Source organism: Phyllobates terribilis, unplaced genomic scaffold (assembly GCF_046119375.1).
Source record: "Phyllobates terribilis strain yellow unplaced genomic scaffold, ASM4611937v1 Scaffold_1__5_contigs__length_1240528914, whole genome shotgun sequence".
Lineage (NCBI taxonomy): Eukaryota > Metazoa > Chordata > Amphibia > Anura > Dendrobatidae > Phyllobates > Phyllobates terribilis.
In genome coordinates this window covers 1,158,827,751-1,158,844,979 of record NW_027362761.1, presented here as the reverse complement: position 1 = coordinate 1,158,844,979, position 17,229 = coordinate 1,158,827,751, and the positions used below count along the sequence as shown (strand labels likewise).

The window sequence follows — 17,229 nt, the reverse complement described above, 5'->3', positions numbered from 1 at the left end:
ATGTTGACCCTGAGGGTCCTGACCGGTCAGAATGGGGTTGTGTTACTTTGAGCATTATTCATGAAGAAGATGGACAGGAGAACAGAAGGACGGAGGGAAAGGAGGACGGAGGGAAAGGAGGACGGGGGCAAAGGAGGACAGCAGAACCAGAGGAAAGGAGGATGGAAGGAAAGGAGGATGGGAGGACGGGAGGAAAGGAAGACAGGGGGAAAGGAGGATGGGGCAAAGGAAGACAGCAGAATGGGAGGAAAGGAGGATGGGAGGATCAGGGAAAGGAGGATGGGGCAAAGGAGGACGGGAAAGGAGGACAGAGGAAAGGAGGATGGGGCAAAGTAGGACGGGAGGGAAGGAGGACGGGGGGATTGGAGGACGGGGCAAAGAAGGACAGGAGGATGGGGGGAAAGGAGGATGGGGGGAAAGGAGGATGGGGTGGGGGGACAAGAGGTGCAGACATGAGCATCCTTATTATTATAAGGAATGTAAGTGGTGATGGCCGAGCCGCGGGGAATATTCACACATGGGAAGGGTCTCCTGTCCGCATAATGATATCAGTAGTTGTCTCAGTATTTGCTATAAATGTCCGCCATCTCTGCACACAGGTTCCCAACACCACGTACAAAAGTCCCAAAGACCAAGACGTTCTTCAAGGGAAGAAACTGAGAAACCGTAAGAAAGCAGAGGTGGGTTACATGTAAATAATCTACTCCCTCCAGGCGGGTGAGGACACAATGCAGGATAGATCATGTGGTGCCGATGAGGACCGGAATGGCGCTGAGACCAGGAGAAAGCGGCAATGGGAACGTGAATCAGTGCCAGCACTTCATACACAATAATCACTAAAATGGGGACAAAAGATTACATTTATCACCGGAGTGCTACTTTGCTAAATTTTCCCCAAAGTACATTCATGAGAAATTTGCAGTGTCAGCAATAACACTGGAGAGATCACGCAGATCCCTCCATGCCACCAATTTGTCAGGGGACGCAACTCCTCCAATTATCAGGACAATTACGCAATTGACTGATGAGTGATGGATGAGGCTGCAGCTGCTTCCACTAATAAGGCCGGTTATTAGGAAACTCACAGTGAGCATATAGTATATACTCCTCTGATTTCAACACATGAAATATATATATACTACCGTTCAAAAGTTTGGGGTCACCCAGACAATTTTGTGTTTTCCATGAAAACGCATACTTTTATTTATCAAATGAGTTGCAAAATGAATAGAAAATATAGTCCAGACATTGACATGGTTAGAAATAATGATTTTTATTAGAAAGAATAATTTTCTCCTTCAAACTTTGCTTTCGTCACAGAGTGCTCCTTTGCAGCTATTCCAGCATTGCAGACCTTTGGCATTCTAGCTGTTACTTTGCTGAGGTAATCTTGAGAAATTTCCCCCCATGCTTCCTGAAGCCCCTCCACAAGTTGGATTGGCTTGATGGGCACTTTTTTGGTACCATACGGTCAAGCTGCTCCCACAACAGCTCAATGTGGTTGAGATCTGGTGACTGCGCTGGCCACTCCATTACAGATAGAATACCAGCTGCCTGCTTCTTCCCTAAATAGTTCATGCATAATTTGGAGGTGTGCTTTGGGTCATTATCCTGTTGTAGGATGAAATTGGCTCCAATCAAGCAGTGTCCTCAGGGTATGGCATGGCGTTGCAAAATGGAGTGATAGCCTTCCTTATTCAAAATCCCATTTACCTTGTACAAATCTCCCATGTTACCAGCACCAAAGCAACCCAAGACCATCATGTTACCTCCACCATGCTTGACAGATGGCGTCAGGCACTCTTCCAGCATATTTTCAATTGTTCTGCATCTTACAAATGTTCTTCTGTGTGATCCAAATTCCTCAAACTTTGATTCGTCTGTCCATAAAACTTTTTTCCAATCTTCCTCTGTCCAATGTTTGTGTTCTTTTGTGCATATTAATCTTTTCCTTTTATTAGCCAGTCTCAGAGGTTGCTTTTTCTTTGCCACTTTGCCCTGAAGGCCAGCATCCCAGAATCGCCTCTTCACTGTAGACATTGACGCTGGCGTTTTGCGTATACTATTTAATGAAGCTGCCTGTTGAGGAGTTGTGAGGTGTCGATTTCTCAAACTAGAGACTCTAATGTACTTGTCTTGTTGCTCAGTTGTGCAGCGGGGCCTCCCACTTCTCTTTCTACTCAGGTTAGAGCCTGTTTGTGCTCTCCTTTGAAGGGAGTAGTACACACCGTTGTAGGAAATCTTCAGTTTCTTGGCAATTTCTCCCATGGAATAGCCTTCATTTCTAAGAACAAGAATAGACTGTCGAGTTTCACATGAAAGTTCTCTTTTTCTAGCCATTTTGAGAGTTTCATAGAACAAACAAATGTAATGCTCCAGATTCTCAACTAGCTCAAAGGAAGGTCAATTTTATAGCTTCTCAAATCAGCCAAACCGTTTTTAGCTGGGCTAACATACTTGTGCAAGGGTTTTCTAGGGTTTTCTAAACATCCATTAGCCTTCTTATGTGGCGCCCCTGAGGGTTCAGTCGCCACAGGGGTACTGCACCTCAGACCGAGGTGTGGTATCTCCTCTCTGAGGTAAGGGTGGAGCACCTCTCGGGACTCAGCCATCCATTCAAAACTACACCACTCCTGTCCTGAGGGGGCTTTAAGGCACCATAGTGCTGCCCCAGCCGGGATAGAGGAGATGGGGGGAACCAAAAGATAGGGGGAACCATGTAGTGGGTGAGGGTGGAGGACGCACTTTAGGTTACACTCATTCTATCATATTTAATCAATGGCCATCTTAGGTTCAAGGTCCTTTGATTGTGGTCTTCATCACTGAACGTGGTTTTCCGGTGGAACCTGCAGCTGACAGGAGATACACGGTCTCCGGCCTTGAGGCGAGGAGCGGGCTAGAGTTAACGGCTATCTCTACCCGGTCAAGGTCCCTACCTAAGAAGGCCTGGAGGGGAGCAGAGGAGACAAGCTCCACAGGTAAAAGGATCCCAGGGGATGCAGACGGAGCGGCATACCCCACCTGTCCTCACTATTCTGGCCTAGTCAGAGATTTCTGCTGCAAAAGGGGTACCGGCCCCCGATATCTGGCTTTGTTACTTCATGTCCTAGTCAGAAAAGCCCGGAGGCTTAGAGGATCCCACTGGGTAACGGATGGAGCGGAGTTGCCACCCGTACCCTTGTTCTGTGTAAAGCCAGAGGGAGACCCAGCCTTGTAACACGCACCACATACGGACATGAGAGGACCTAGTGGGAAAGTCTAGGAACACTCTGGTGCAGGGGGTCCTGATTGATGCACCTGAACTACCCGGAGTATGCTGAACCCCTTCCTGGTGGCCGCAGCGCGCCGTGAGGAGCAAGGAGAAACCTTGCAGCTGACACCTAACAACATGAGTAAAGCTTGGAAGACTGCATCCATTGCCTCCGGTCCCTTATTTTAGCGCAACACCACACCGTACCACCCACTACGACCCCCCTGATCCGTCTTCTCTGCCCTGAGGCCCTGCTCCGCCTGTGGGGAGTAGTACCATCTTCTGCTGCCACGACATCCCGCCTCAGAGGACTACCGCAGCGCTGGTGGCAAATCACCAGGCACCACAGGTGGCGTAGTCATTACATCCACTCGATTACCACCGTCCCTCCTGTCCCTTATTTTTACTGTGATGACCCTGGGCGACTGCATCCACCTTACACCAGGAGGCCCGGTTCCGAGTACCCCCGTCTCTCAGGGTAGGGCCAGCGAGCGGGAGCGAGGCGTCACACTTACACAGTTAGCAAACACAATGTACCATTAAAATACTGGAGTGGTGGTTGCTGGAAATGGGCCTCTATGCACCTATGTAGATACTGCAATAAAAACAAGACGTTTGCAGCTAGAATAGTCATTTACCACATTAACAATGTATAGAGTGTATTTCTGATTCATTTAATGTTAGCTTCATTGAAAAAAAATGTGCTTTTCTTTCAAAAATAATGAAATTTTTAAATGACCCCAGACTTTTGAACGGTAGTGTAAATATTGTGGTAGATCGGCTCACTCGGCTGCACATAGAGGTAGACACAGGAACACTGGTTCTTCAAATATTCCACTGGTTTTATTAAAAGTACAGCATAAAACCAGTGCAGAGTTAGCAAAACAAATACGGCCTTCCCGGCTTAACAGGAAAACATAACATATGGCATAGGCTTTGTTGCTACGGAAATTCGTCCGCTTCAGGAACAATCAACACAAGGTCTAGCTTTCCTTAACACAAAAACACAGCTCCAGAACTTTTACCTCCAGACTCACGCCACACACTGCTCTAGAAAGCTGGGTATTTATCCTCTGGTCTCCTGAAACTCTACAGCTGCTCAATCATCCTAGCACTAAACATAGCTGATTAACTCCTCTCAGCACTTAGTGTGCTGGATGATTTTTACTGAATATATTACTGTATATTACTGAAACTAACAACCTCAGTGCTACATATCTCCCCTTTAGTACTTTGTCAGCGACTTTGTCACAATATATACCCCCGATACGGTAACTGCCAACTCCACAATAACAAAATGAACTACTAGCTGCCACTACCAAAAGGTTTTACAGGCCGATTGGACACCCTTTACCGGAAGCGTATTGCTTAAGGGGTGCTGTTTCCATTTTCTAGATTTCATCTGGAAAAGTAGGCAGTGTTTTTAAAAATATACAAGACAATACAAAATGGGAACAAAACAATACGATATAAACAATTACATATAATAGAGATAAAAAAGTACTAAACCTGGGTAACAGAAATGACTCAGAGCTTAGCGGAGGTACTCCTTTAGGAAACGGGCATAACTACAGCAAGCTGTGCCTTCCAGGACTGACAAATGACCAAAACCCAAACTCTGATTTTTATTAGATCACGGTTACGCCCTCATGCCTCTCTTTGGTGAGCTCATATGGGGTCTGGTCATGGGATGTACTAGGTCTTTTAGAAGGTTATGAGATTCCCAACTATCAGGATATCTTCACCCCTGGAGGTCCCAGACGGTGATATTGTTGTCATGTTTCCTATTACTATTTTACCTTTCTATAGAGATGAAATATGGCATGGATAGCATCATCCATCCTGACGATTATAAGTTGGAGGCGTTTAGTCGCCCTTACGCTGATGTGAGTGATTGTGTTATGTTTGTCCTTTCACTACGATGGCGAAAATATATCTGTCATAAATATCGGATCGATGCAAATCCCAATATTCATCACTGACCACTGGCTCCAGAAAGTATGAGAAAATTTGTTTGAACAAAGAAAGCTAATTCCTTTGAACAGAGGAAACCCCTGTACTTTTCTGCCTCTGAGTATACAAATCCTAGGTTTGTTGGCTGGTTCTCATCAGATCCCCTTGTGGTAATTACCTGTTCACGGCAGGAGGTCCTACTTCAATGGAGGTTCTCACTTCCCCAGTTATAAATAATAAAATATGTTCAATGTGAGAATGATATGTCCTCACTCCGGAGATGTCTTTATGGATTTTACAATTTTTCTCTACTACATGCGGTATCTATTGAAGGGGTGCCGGAATATTCACAGCCGTAACTTGAAGCATCTAGTCTCAAATAGAAAATATTTAATTGTGGAGACCCTCAAGCACCAGGGTCCAAGTGTTCCTACCTGTTTGGCCCCCCTATAGTTTTTCCCATGGGGATAGGTCATCCTCACGGTTGAAGGTGGAAGCTGCCCGTGGCCAATAATACCATAGACTAAGGTGTCGTGTCCCTCATCAGAATTGCCAGCGTTACTTTCCCTGTTAATTATTTTGGCCGGGTCTTGTCAATTCCTCTTTTGCAACGTGTCAGCATATGTGATAAACGCCGTCCTGACAGGGAACACTGCAAGGACGATTGTTCTCTGTATAAAAGCTGTTAAATCAACAGAGCAGCTCGTCAATAGGAACAGCCCCATTACTGCGATTACCGATAGACGGCAGAAAAAGCCTCCATACAGCACGATTCTGCCCACGTCTGACAATGGACAGGCACCTCAGCTATTCAGGGGGATCATCACTCCGAACACTGACCGGACCCACAACACCGTCCTCTGTACACAGCTCCCCGCACTGACACTGCTGACCTGGGAGAGATTGGATGGCAGCGCAAGGACAGGTAGACCAGCTGTATAGGCGTAGGTCAGAGACAAAACAGAGGTAAAGAGAGGTAGGACACAAGACAAAAAGAGGGAGCAGGGTAGAAGTATGTGCAGGGTAGCAGGAAAGGGAAGTGCAGGGTGGCAATAAAAGGACATGCAGGGTGGAAGTAGATGAATGTGCAGCGTGGCAGTGGAAGTATATGCAGGGTGTCACTAGATGACCGTGCAGGGTAACAGTAGAGAGGCGGGCAGGATATCAGTAGATGGACGCCCAGAGAGAGCATAAGAGGGTCTTCTAGAGATAGCAGTAGATGGATGCCCAGAGAGAGCAGTAGGTGGTCGTGCAGAGATAGCAGTGTCTGGACGTGCAGAGATAACAGTGTCTGGACATGCAGAGAATGCAGTAGATGGTCGTGCAGAGATAGCAGTAGATGGTCGTGCAGAGATAGCAGTAGATGGTCGTGCAGAGATAGCAGTAGATGGTCGTGCAGAGATAGCAGTAGATGGTCTTGCAGAGATAGCAGTAGAGGGTCTTGCAGAGATAGCAGTAGATGGTCTTGCGGAGATAGCAGTAGATGGTCGTGCAGAGATAGCAGAAGGTGGTCGTGCAGAGAATGCAGTAGATGGTCGTGCAGAGATAGCAGAAGGTGGTCGTGCAGAGAATGCAGTAGATGGTCGTGCAGAGAATGCAGTAGATGGTCGTGCAGAGAATGCAGTAGATGGTCATGCAGAGAATGCAGTAGATGATCGTGCAGAGAATGCAGTACATGGTCGTGCAGAGATAGCAGTAGATGGTCGTGCAGAGAATGCAGAAGGTGGTCGTGCAGAGAATGCAGTAGATGGTCGTGCAGAGAATGCAGTAGATGGTCATGCAGAGAATGCAGTAGATGGTCGTGCAGAGAATGCAGTAGATGATCGTGCAGAGATAGCAGTAGGTGGTCGTGCAGAGATAGCAGTAGATGGTCATGCAGAGATAGCAGTAGGTGGTCGTGCAGAGATAGCAGTAGGTGGTCGTGCAGAGATAGCAGTAGGTGGTCGTGCAGAGATAGCAATAGATGGTCGTGCAGAGATAGCAGTAGATGGTCATGCAGAGATAGCAGTGTCTTGACGTGCAGAGATAGCAATAGACGGTCGTGCAGAGATAGCAATAGACGGTCGTGCAGAGATAGCAGTAGACGGTCGTGCAGAGATAGCAGTAGACGGTCGTGCAGAGATAGCAGTGTCTGGACGTGCAGAGATAGCAGTGTCTGGACGTGCAGAGATAGCAGTGTCTGGACGTGCAGAGATAGCAGTAGATGGTCATGCAGAGATAGCAGTGTCTTGACGTGCAGAGATAGCAATAGACGGTCGTGCAGAGATAGCAATAGACGGTCGTGCAGAGATAGCAGTAGACGGTCGTGCAGAGATAGCAGTAGACGGTCGTGCAGAGATAGCAGTGTCTGGACGTGCAGAGATAGCAGTGTCTGGACGTGCAGAGATAGCAGTGTCTGGACGTGCAGAGATAGCAGTGTCTGGTCGTGCAGAGATAGCAGTGTCTGGACGTGCAGAGATAGCAGTGTCTGGACGTGCAGAGATAGCAGTAGGTGGTCGTGCAGAGATAGCAGTAGGTGGTCGTGCAGAGATAGCAGTAGGTGGTCGTGCAGAGATAGCAGAAGGTGGTCGTGCAGAGAATGCAGTAGGTGGTCGTGCAGAGAATGCAGTAGGTGGTCGTGCAGAGATAGCAGAAGGTGGTCGTGCAGAGATAGCAGTAGGTGGTCGTGCAGAGATAGCTGAAGGTGGTCGTGCAGGGAAACAGTTGAGGGACTTGCAAAGTTTTTAAAAACAAAACAAGTTAAAACAACAAAATAAGTTAAACCAATTAATAATAAAACTGAAGAAATATTATTTCTCTTCTACAGACTTACAATGACTCCAAAATATGCGACATATTGATATTTGGAATATTTGTGAGACCCATCGGCAGTGTTAATAGGTGTTGACCCTCAGGGTTGCTGCCCCCCAGCTTGTACTCTTCCCAGTTTGCCTCTACAGTGCATGGTCATCCATGCAGTAAATACTTTCAGAGATGCGCCATCTAGTGGACAAATCATACATCGCAGGGGCGTAAGTTTTTTTGATTATTAAGTTATTATGATCCAGTGTAATAAAAGTTATTTCAGTAATAAATCATCCAAAACATACTTTGTGGTCTGTTCATATCACCTGTATTCAGCTAGATGTCTCTGTTTTGCTCGGAAGCCATGAAAAAATGGAATTTTGTGCCAAGTCTGCCAGTGCAGGAACGACCCTTTGCACGGGCTCTCCTCTCTGGCTGATACAAGGCACATCCTTAGCAGGGGGATTTTGCTGTGACGTCTGTATGCCCTTCCGTCTTTATGATGTGTATTATCTTCTCATTCTTCATTTCAGGAGCTGTTAATGGAAGCAAACATGGGGCAGTTCAATTGTGCCAACCCCGAGAAGTCAGAGAAAACCAAAGTAAGTGCAATGCCCCCGTGGGTACAGCAGCGCCATCTTGACCTTTCCCCATCCATGAATAATCCCTATTGGATCAACAGGTAGGAACAAGCCCTGTGAAGGAGCTTCCCCACTGCTGTAAGTGCCAGCATTTCACTAGGACATCAGTGGAGTCTGATTGCTGGGACAACCCTTAAAGAGGACCATTATACTGTATGGAGGACTATGTGGAACCCATTATACTGTATGGAGGACTATGTGAGGCCCATTATACTGTATGGAGGACTATGTGAGGCCCATTATACTGTATGGAGGACTATGTGGGCCCATTATACTGTATGGAGGACTATGTGAGGCCCATTATACTGTATGGAGGACTATGTGGGTCCATTATACTGTATGGAGGACTATGTGAGGCCCATTATACTGTATGGAGGACTATGTGGGCCCATTATACTGTATGGAGGACTATGTGAGGCCCATTATACTGTATGGAGGACTATGTGAGGCCCATTATTCTGTATGGAGGACTATGTGGAACCCATTATACTGTATGGAGGACTATGTGGGGCCATTATACTGTATGGAGGACTATGTGTGGCCCATTATACTGTACGGAGGACTATGTGGAACCCATTATACTATATGGATGACTATATGGGGCCCATTATACTGTATGGAGGATTATGTGGGGCCATTATTCTATATGGAGGATTATGTTGGGCCATTATTCTGTATGGAGGATTATGTGGAGTGATTATTCTGTATGGAGGATTATGTGGGGCCCAGTATTCTGGTTGAAGGACTATGTGGGGCCCAATATTCTGGTTGGAGGACTATGTGGGGCACATTATTCTATATGGAGGACTATGTGGGCCCATTATTCTGTATGGAGGACTATGTGGGGCCCATTGTACTGTATGGAGGACTATGTAAGGCCCATTATACTGTATGGAGGACTATGGGGGGTCATTATACTGTATGGAGGACTATGTGAGGCCCATTATACTATATGGACGACTGTGTGGGGCCCATTATTCTGTATGGAGGACTATGTGGGGCCATTATACTGTATGGAGGACTGTGTTGGGCCCATTATACTATATGGAGGACTATATGGGGCCCATTATTCTGTATGGAGGACTATGTGGGGCCATTATACTGTATAGTGGTTGACCTGCGACTTTGTCTAAGTTTTTCATTTTGGCCCTCTGTGAGTTTGACATCCCTGATCTGGACCATTGCTTTCTATTGAAGTGGCGCACAGACAACCTCTTGTTATTGTGGACACCCCCTCAAGATATGACACTAGTTTTTTATATTTGCAGTAGATTGTTACTACCAATCCATTACCTTTGGAACACTATTCATAGATGGAAGAATATATTATTACTCCTGACAGTGTGCTGAGTGACAGTCCAGCCGCCTAGTCAGGGCAAGGATGTGCCAGGCTTCCTCCATGTGTCTCCTGTTCTGAGTGATTACCTGGCTCCTTAGCTGGTTCTCTGCCTCCAATTACTGCCAGTTGTAGCTTAGCTCAAGTGGTATGTGTTTGCTCTGTGCTCCCTGTCTTGTATTCTGATCTTTATTGCCCGACCTTGGATTTGCCTTTGACCATCCCTTTGCCTAGCCCCTTTATTTTGATCCGCTACCTTCCTGGAATTCTGACCTCGGACCATGACCTGACTACGCCTCTATCTTTCCCCTTAGTTTATGATGAGCCCTGTTGGTATCTGACCCCGGACCGCTTGACTACCCAACCTCATGGCTTGTCCCTGAGCAGTGACTAGCATCACAGTACTATACAAAAAATGATGCTCTAGATATGTCAGGTCCTCTTCAAGCTGCCCACACTCCATAGATTACTATCCAAATCCATCAATTCTATCAGTACCAGCTAATAATCTAATCTAATACATATAGGGAAACCTCGAGAGCCCCTCAGTGACTGATATTGGAGAAACAAAGAATGGATATGTTCATGTGTTAAGGGTGCTTAACAATGATGTTCTCTCATGATTGAAATGGATTATCCCATGAATCATTCTCATAACAAAAGTCCCTAAAGGTTGGTATTAGCTGTTTGTGTTTTTTTTTTTAAATAATTTTCAATGTTTCTAGAATAAAGAAAAACACTCTTTCTAATAGTTTCTACTTCCATTTGTCCAAAGTAGTGCTTTTGAGGGCAGGTCTGTATAAAATCAGTCTCCTTCCCCCTCTGGCAGCTGCTAATGTTGTCCCTTCTAACTACCCCTATAGAAGCAGTGTTCTCAGCTGTTCTGCTAATTACTGTGCAGACTCTGCTCCTTTCCTGACAACCAGAGAGAAATGTTTTTCCAATACCTGCTCTGGAGTGAAGAGGGGATGACTGTGCAGAGATCTGGCTGTGGGGAGAGTGACTGAGCATGTGCGTCCACCAGCTCTTAATAGGTGTATGCGCACGTTGCTATACATTATGAACACCAGGTGGCGCCATACTGACTGAATAAATGTCAGAACTCATGGCTGGATCGAGTTTTTAACATTTTCCGGTGTCTTTACAGCGCGTTTTATCCGAAATAAGGAAAGAAGAAGATGACAAATTGTCCTTTAACAAAACGAAACTCCAGCCGCCTCCGATAAAGAAGGTGAGTCTAGGGCTCTGTGCACACAGAGTCATTTTACAGCCAACTCATTTTCTAGTGTAAACCACTTTAACCATTTCTTAAGTTTTTTCAAAGTGGACTCGTTTCAAAAGACTCTTCAAAGAAACTCTCCGTTCGCATACCTTTAGGGTATGTTCACACTACAGTTTTGCTTTTTCAATTTTCATTGGAGATTTTCGTACGGAAACCGCTCCAGGAAACTTTGATGCTTTAAGGAGGCATCTACTGTATTTTTTTAGCAGTTTTTAACCACTTTTTGGGAGACTATTTTCTGTCTTTTTTTTATTTTCTTTATATCCATCAAGCAATGATTAAAACGCGAGCATTTTTCAAGACGTGAATGCTAATCTAACTTTTATTGTATGTATGGAGCGACTTCATAGCGGAAATGGTCTTCAGAATGTACGCCGCTTCTGTTACCCATTTGACACTTTTGGAGACATGAAGTGGTTAAAAAAATGTCTGAAAAGACAGAACATAAGACCCGCAAGTCGTTCTTACATAGAAAGTGGTTCTGAGACTACAAAATACTCTACGGCTACGGCCACACCTGAGTCTTTTTGCTGAGTTTTTGCAGAAAACCCAAGTTTTTGAGGAGTTTTGAGATTTGGAGGAGGAGTTGGAAAGTTTTCGCTCAGCTTTTGCTCCAAAACCTCCACAAGTGTGCACATACTCCAATTCTGTGTAACCCGTGGGGGATATTTGCTGTTTCCATGGATGAGTGACACATCTGGTCGCAGGATTCTCCATCTTCTGACATCTTATGGACGGCATATAAGTCTTGCTTTGTGCCCACTGGTTGACTTGCAAGGATCAATGTTCTTCCAAACAGTCTCAGCTGTGCCGACAGAGAGTCCTGGAATATTTAAAGGGTTTTTTTGGGCTTAAACAGGTTTTCCAGAGAATAAGTCATCAGTATGAGATCAGTGGGGGTCTGACACCTGACACCCCCATCAATCAGCTGCTCGGATGTTGGTGGCAACTTCAAAAATCTCCGCTCCTATTGGAGAGAATAAGAGCTGACCTGCAGTACCAGGAGCGGCCACTACAGTGTGTGGCGCTGTGCACTGCTTACACCCGACCACTGCACGTAACAGCTGATCGGTGGGGATGTCGGGTGTCGGACCCCTACTAATGTGATATTGATGACACCTATTGTCCTCATGCCTAGATGGCACGTGACCGGAAGTAAATGGAGACCGATGGGGACTGGTGGCACCGCGGCTTATCACATCACCTGCCTCTTAGAAAAAAATATACAATCCATTTTATGTAAAATTACCACTAGGGGGAGCTCTGTGCACACGGATGTATACAGCTAGTGCTGAGCTCTGTGGAGACAGTAGGCACAGATATGGAGCGGAGGTGGCCTTCTTTGCACAGGGGGAGACCTGGTGCCGGTGTGCAGGGAGCACCAGATTATGAATCCTAGCAATATTGATTGGAGAGCGTTTTCTTCCATATTTATTCCCTCCAGGTGGACAATGTCCCAGTGAGACTGAATACGGCGGCCATACTGAGAGAGGGCGCTCTATATCAGAGGCAGGTGGAGGACGAGCTGAACAGGTAGAGTACGCAGAGGAGTCTCATGTAGTGCAGCACACAGGCAGTGCCGCCCTCCGCTGCCTCCATTGTGAGCGAGCCATTAGAAAATGGCCGATTTACATTTGACCAATTGTCACGTACATATTATTGGGATATATGGTATTATACACTATTATATAGCCTGTAGAAAGCACATAGACAGCAATTACTCATTTTCGACTACATTATTAATTTTTTTTTCTCATGCCAGTAAATGTGTCTGACCCGTGATTTGTGTCACCATCGGGCTCAAACGTCTGCAATGGAGGCATAGACAGTATTTTAGATTATTGAAATTGCATGCCGCCCCTAAAAAACTTCACACAGGACAAAGAGAGGTACCGGGAGGGAGTGAGCGAAACGCTGAGCTGTGTGATTCTCGCATAGAAGGGAAAGAGTGGTACCGGGAGGGAGTGAGCGAAACGCTGAGCCGAGTGATTCTCGCATAGAAGGGAAAGAGTGGTACCGGGAGGGAGTGAGCGAAACGCTGAGCTGAGTGATTCTCGCATAGAAGGGAAAGAGTGGTACCGGGAGGGAGTGAGCGAAACTCTGAGCCGAGTGATTCTCGCATAGAGGAGAAAGAGAGGTACCGGGAGGGAGTGAGCGAAACGCTGAGCTGTGTGATTCTCATATAGAGGGGAAAGAGAGGTACCGGGAGGGAGTGAGCAAAACGCTGAGCTGTGTGATTCTCATATAGAGGGGAAAGAGTGGTACCGGGAGGGAGTGAGTGAAACGCTGAGCTGAGTGATTCTCGCATAGAAGGGAAAGAGTGGTACCGGGAGGGAGTGAGCGAAACGCTGAGCTGTGTGATTCTCGCATAGAAGAGAAAGAGAGGTACCGGGAGGGAGTGAGCGAAACGCTGAGCTGTGTGATTCTCATATAGAGGGGAAAGAGAGGTACCGGGAGGGAGTGAGCGAAACGCTGAGCTGTGTGATTCTCATATAGAGGGGAAAGAGTGGTACCGGGAGGGAGTGAGTGAAACGCTGAGCTGTGTGATTCTCGCATAGAAGGGAAAGAGTGGTACCGGGAGGGAGTGAGCGAAACGCTGAGCTGTGTGATTCTCGCATAGAGGGGAAAGAGTGGTACCGAGAGGGAGTGAGTGAAACGCTGAGCTGTGTGATTCTCGCATAGAGGGGAAAGAGTGGTACCGGGAGGGAGTGAGCGAAACGCTGAGCTGTGTGATTCTCACATAGAGGGGAAAGAGAGGTACCGGGAGGGAGTGAGCAAAACGCTGAGCTGTGTGATTCTCGCATAGAGGAGAAAGAGTGGTATCGGGAGGGAGTGAGCGAAACGCAGAGCTGTGTGATTCTCGCATAGAGGAGAAAGAGTGGTACCGGGAGGGAGTGAGCGAAACGCAGAGCTGTGTGATTCTCGCATAGAGGGGAAAGAGTGGTACCTGTAGGGAATGAGCGAAACACTGAGCTGTGTGATTCTCACATAGAGGGGAAAGAGTGGTACCGGGAGAGAGTGAGCGAAACGCTGAGCTGAGTGATTCTCGCATAGAGGAGAAAGAGTGGTACCGGGAGGGAGTGAGCGAAACGCTGAGCTGTGTGATTCTCACATAGAGGGGAAAGAGTGGTACCGGGAGGGAATGAGCAAAACGCTGAGCTGTGTGATTCTCACATAGAGGGGAAAGAGTGGTACCGGGAGGGAGTGAGCAAAACGCTGAGCTGTGTGATTCTCGCATAGAGGGGAAAGAGTGGTACCGGGAGGGAGTGAGCGAAATGCTGAGCTGTGTGATCCTTGCATGCCGCCCCTAAAAAACTGCATAGAGAGGAAAGAAAGGTGCTGTGAGGGAGTGAGCGAAATGCTGAGCTGGGCTGTTAAATAGCTGCGACACATGCAGGGATTGACTAACGAACAGGCAATCCCTGCATGTGTCGCAGCTGTCTAACAGCCGCTGTGACTCGAACATAGTTGACGAGCATGACGAAAATATTCGGTCAGCACCCGAGTTTACTCGGTGAAAGGGGTAACTGAGCACACTCGCTCATCACTAGTAACAATGTTTTGACCTTTTGACTTTCAGGCTCCATATCTCTCCATCCACTTCTGCTTTGAACGTGAGACTTCCATCATTTTATAGACAATCTTCTTGGCTATCTCATACATAAATTTGACTACTATTTAGCATATGATTAGTTATGCAGATTCTTGTCATGTCGCTGCATTGTTACTGTTTTGCTCCTGATGGTGGAAAAATCTTTTTCTTCTTGTTTACTACAAATTACAACCTGTTCTCACATTCCCTAATAGCTCCGTGTGTTATTGGGTCGATTCCCAAGAGAAATTTCACTCAAGGAGCTTCCATGAAGAAGATTTCCCAAGAAAAGAGAAACTGCATCATCCAGCTCATCGATATCGGCCTCTCGGCCAAGAAAATTGCCAAACTGCATCATGTGAGCGCCATGACAGTAGGAAGAATGTGAAATGAAGTCCATCCAATAGCCAAAAGGTGACGTCCAGGCAAAATATCGGAGTGAACAAGTCGCTCATCACAAGGTCTATCAGCTCTGGTGCGACAAACACGACAGCGGAGGAGGCTCATAAGCTTCGTAATAGATCACAGACGTCCATGCGAGCACCGGGCAACGCACGTTACACAAGTCTGGAATGGTGGCCAGAAAAAAGGTGAAGAAGCCGCGACTTCAATATCCTCATAAGAAGTGTCAGCTCGAGTCTGAGAAAAAGTACGAAGAGTGAAAGATTAGAAACGGGAGACTGGGAGCGATGAGACGAAAGTCAATAGGCGAAGCTCTGATGGGTGCAAATGGGTCTGGAAGAAATAAGGGAAAAAGGGGCGAACGGGTGGAGAAATTGAAGGAACTGTTAAGTTTATTGGAGGAAGCCTGATGATATGGGGATGCTTCACAGCCAATGAAGTTGGATACTTGACCAGGATCGATGGTGGTCTCAATGCTGAGCTATATGTGAGTATCCTGCAAGACGAGTTACTTCGTACATTCAAGTACTATGGGTATAAAAAGGATGACATAGTGTTCCAGCAGGACAATGACCCAAAGCAGACATCAAGATTGCCAAGAAATGGTTCAATGACAATGACGTCGAGGAGCTGGATTGTCCCCACAGTCCCCAGATCTCAAATGAATCTATCACTTGTGTGTAGAGTAGAAGAAAAAGCTGTATACATACCCGAGTGAGTCCAAGAGCATGCACCAACTATGGAAACGTGTAGAAGAGAGCTGAGATCAGATGTTGGTGGAGACATGCTGGAACCTGATAGAGAACATGCCCAGAAGAATTCATTCAGGCAGTGCTGAAAGCCAAAGGTGGATTTAAAAAATATGAAAAATTAAAATTTTAGACTTTTAGGAGCAAAACAGTAACAATGCAGAGACATGACAAGAATCTGCATAACTAATCATATGCTAAATAGATGCAAGTCACATTTATATATGAGATTGCCAAGATGATTGTCTATAAAATGATGGCAGTCTCATGTTTGAAGCAGTAGTGGATGGAGAGATATGGAGCCTGAAAGTCAAAAGGTCAAAACATTGTTACCCTTTTGCTTGTCAGTGTATAAAAACACATCACTGCCCCCTATAGATTGGAACATGGACCTGAATATTCTTTTTAGTAGTTATTTTCATTAGCATTTGAACTGGCACATCACACCATCATCCAGCAATCATAGTCACTGTAACAAAACCTATGATTTCCACCAAAAGACAACCACCCCTGAGGCTGTCTGTGGAGCTGTCAGAATTCCAGTTGTCCTTCTACAGTTTGACCACTACTGGCTGCTATTGTTCACCTTAATAATTTTTCTGCAATCCCACTCCTTACCACTGGAGGCTGCTGTTGTGTTCTGCAATTGCCTTTTACTAAGTGCTTGAGTATTGTGTCTAGCTGTTAGCCTAGTTTCCAGTCTCCAAGCTCCTGAACATTCTTACCTAGATTGTTCTTGCCTATTTACGGATTATTTCTATTGGTTTCCAGCAGTACTAAGCCAGTATCGTAACAGGAGCAGATCACTTGTCACTAGGGTTTATGAGGTTTTCTTATTCCCATTACTGAGATAGGTGATGATAGTTGGTGCTCACAAAGTTCTATGGAGAAGTGTAACTGTCCTTTCCGGAGAACTTGCAGCGGAATGTCTGTGTTCCTCTAGCTCCTCCTTCCTCCATATAATTTTAAATGCACCAACTGTCACCTCCAATCTCAGTAATGGGAAAGTCTGTCTCAATACAGATTTTACAAACTTGACCCATAAATTTGAGAATAAAAGATCAATCCAGGAGAAGAAAGAAGCAGATTTCTCTGATAAGACATAAAAGTTGCTTATTTTCATGTGTACTATTGATTTATTAAATAAAAATTAAGATGACGGTTTCTCTTTAAGAACAATTTTTTGTATGGAGAAGCCAAAGAAACCCAGTTGATCTTAAAGGGGTTGTCTAACAAGAGC

General features: G+C 46.0%; 1 protein-coding gene across 4 annotated transcripts in view; it reads left to right on the top strand.

Moving 5' to 3' along the window:
* Positions 1–17,229, top strand: part of LOC141162632 (cilia- and flagella-associated protein 99-like) — an 81,066-nt gene that overhangs the window by 42,461 nt on the left and 21,376 nt on the right. For all 4 annotated transcript variants that reach the window (XM_073648930.1, XM_073648951.1, XM_073648923.1 and 1 more), the window contains 4 exons: positions 600–680; positions 8,521–8,589; positions 11,112–11,195; positions 12,691–12,779. In XM_073648930.1, the coding sequence (XP_073505031.1) occupies positions 600–680; positions 8,521–8,589; positions 11,112–11,195; positions 12,691–12,779 (323 nt within the window). The remainder of the gene's footprint in view (positions 1–599; positions 681–8,520; positions 8,590–11,111; positions 11,196–12,690; positions 12,780–17,229) is intronic.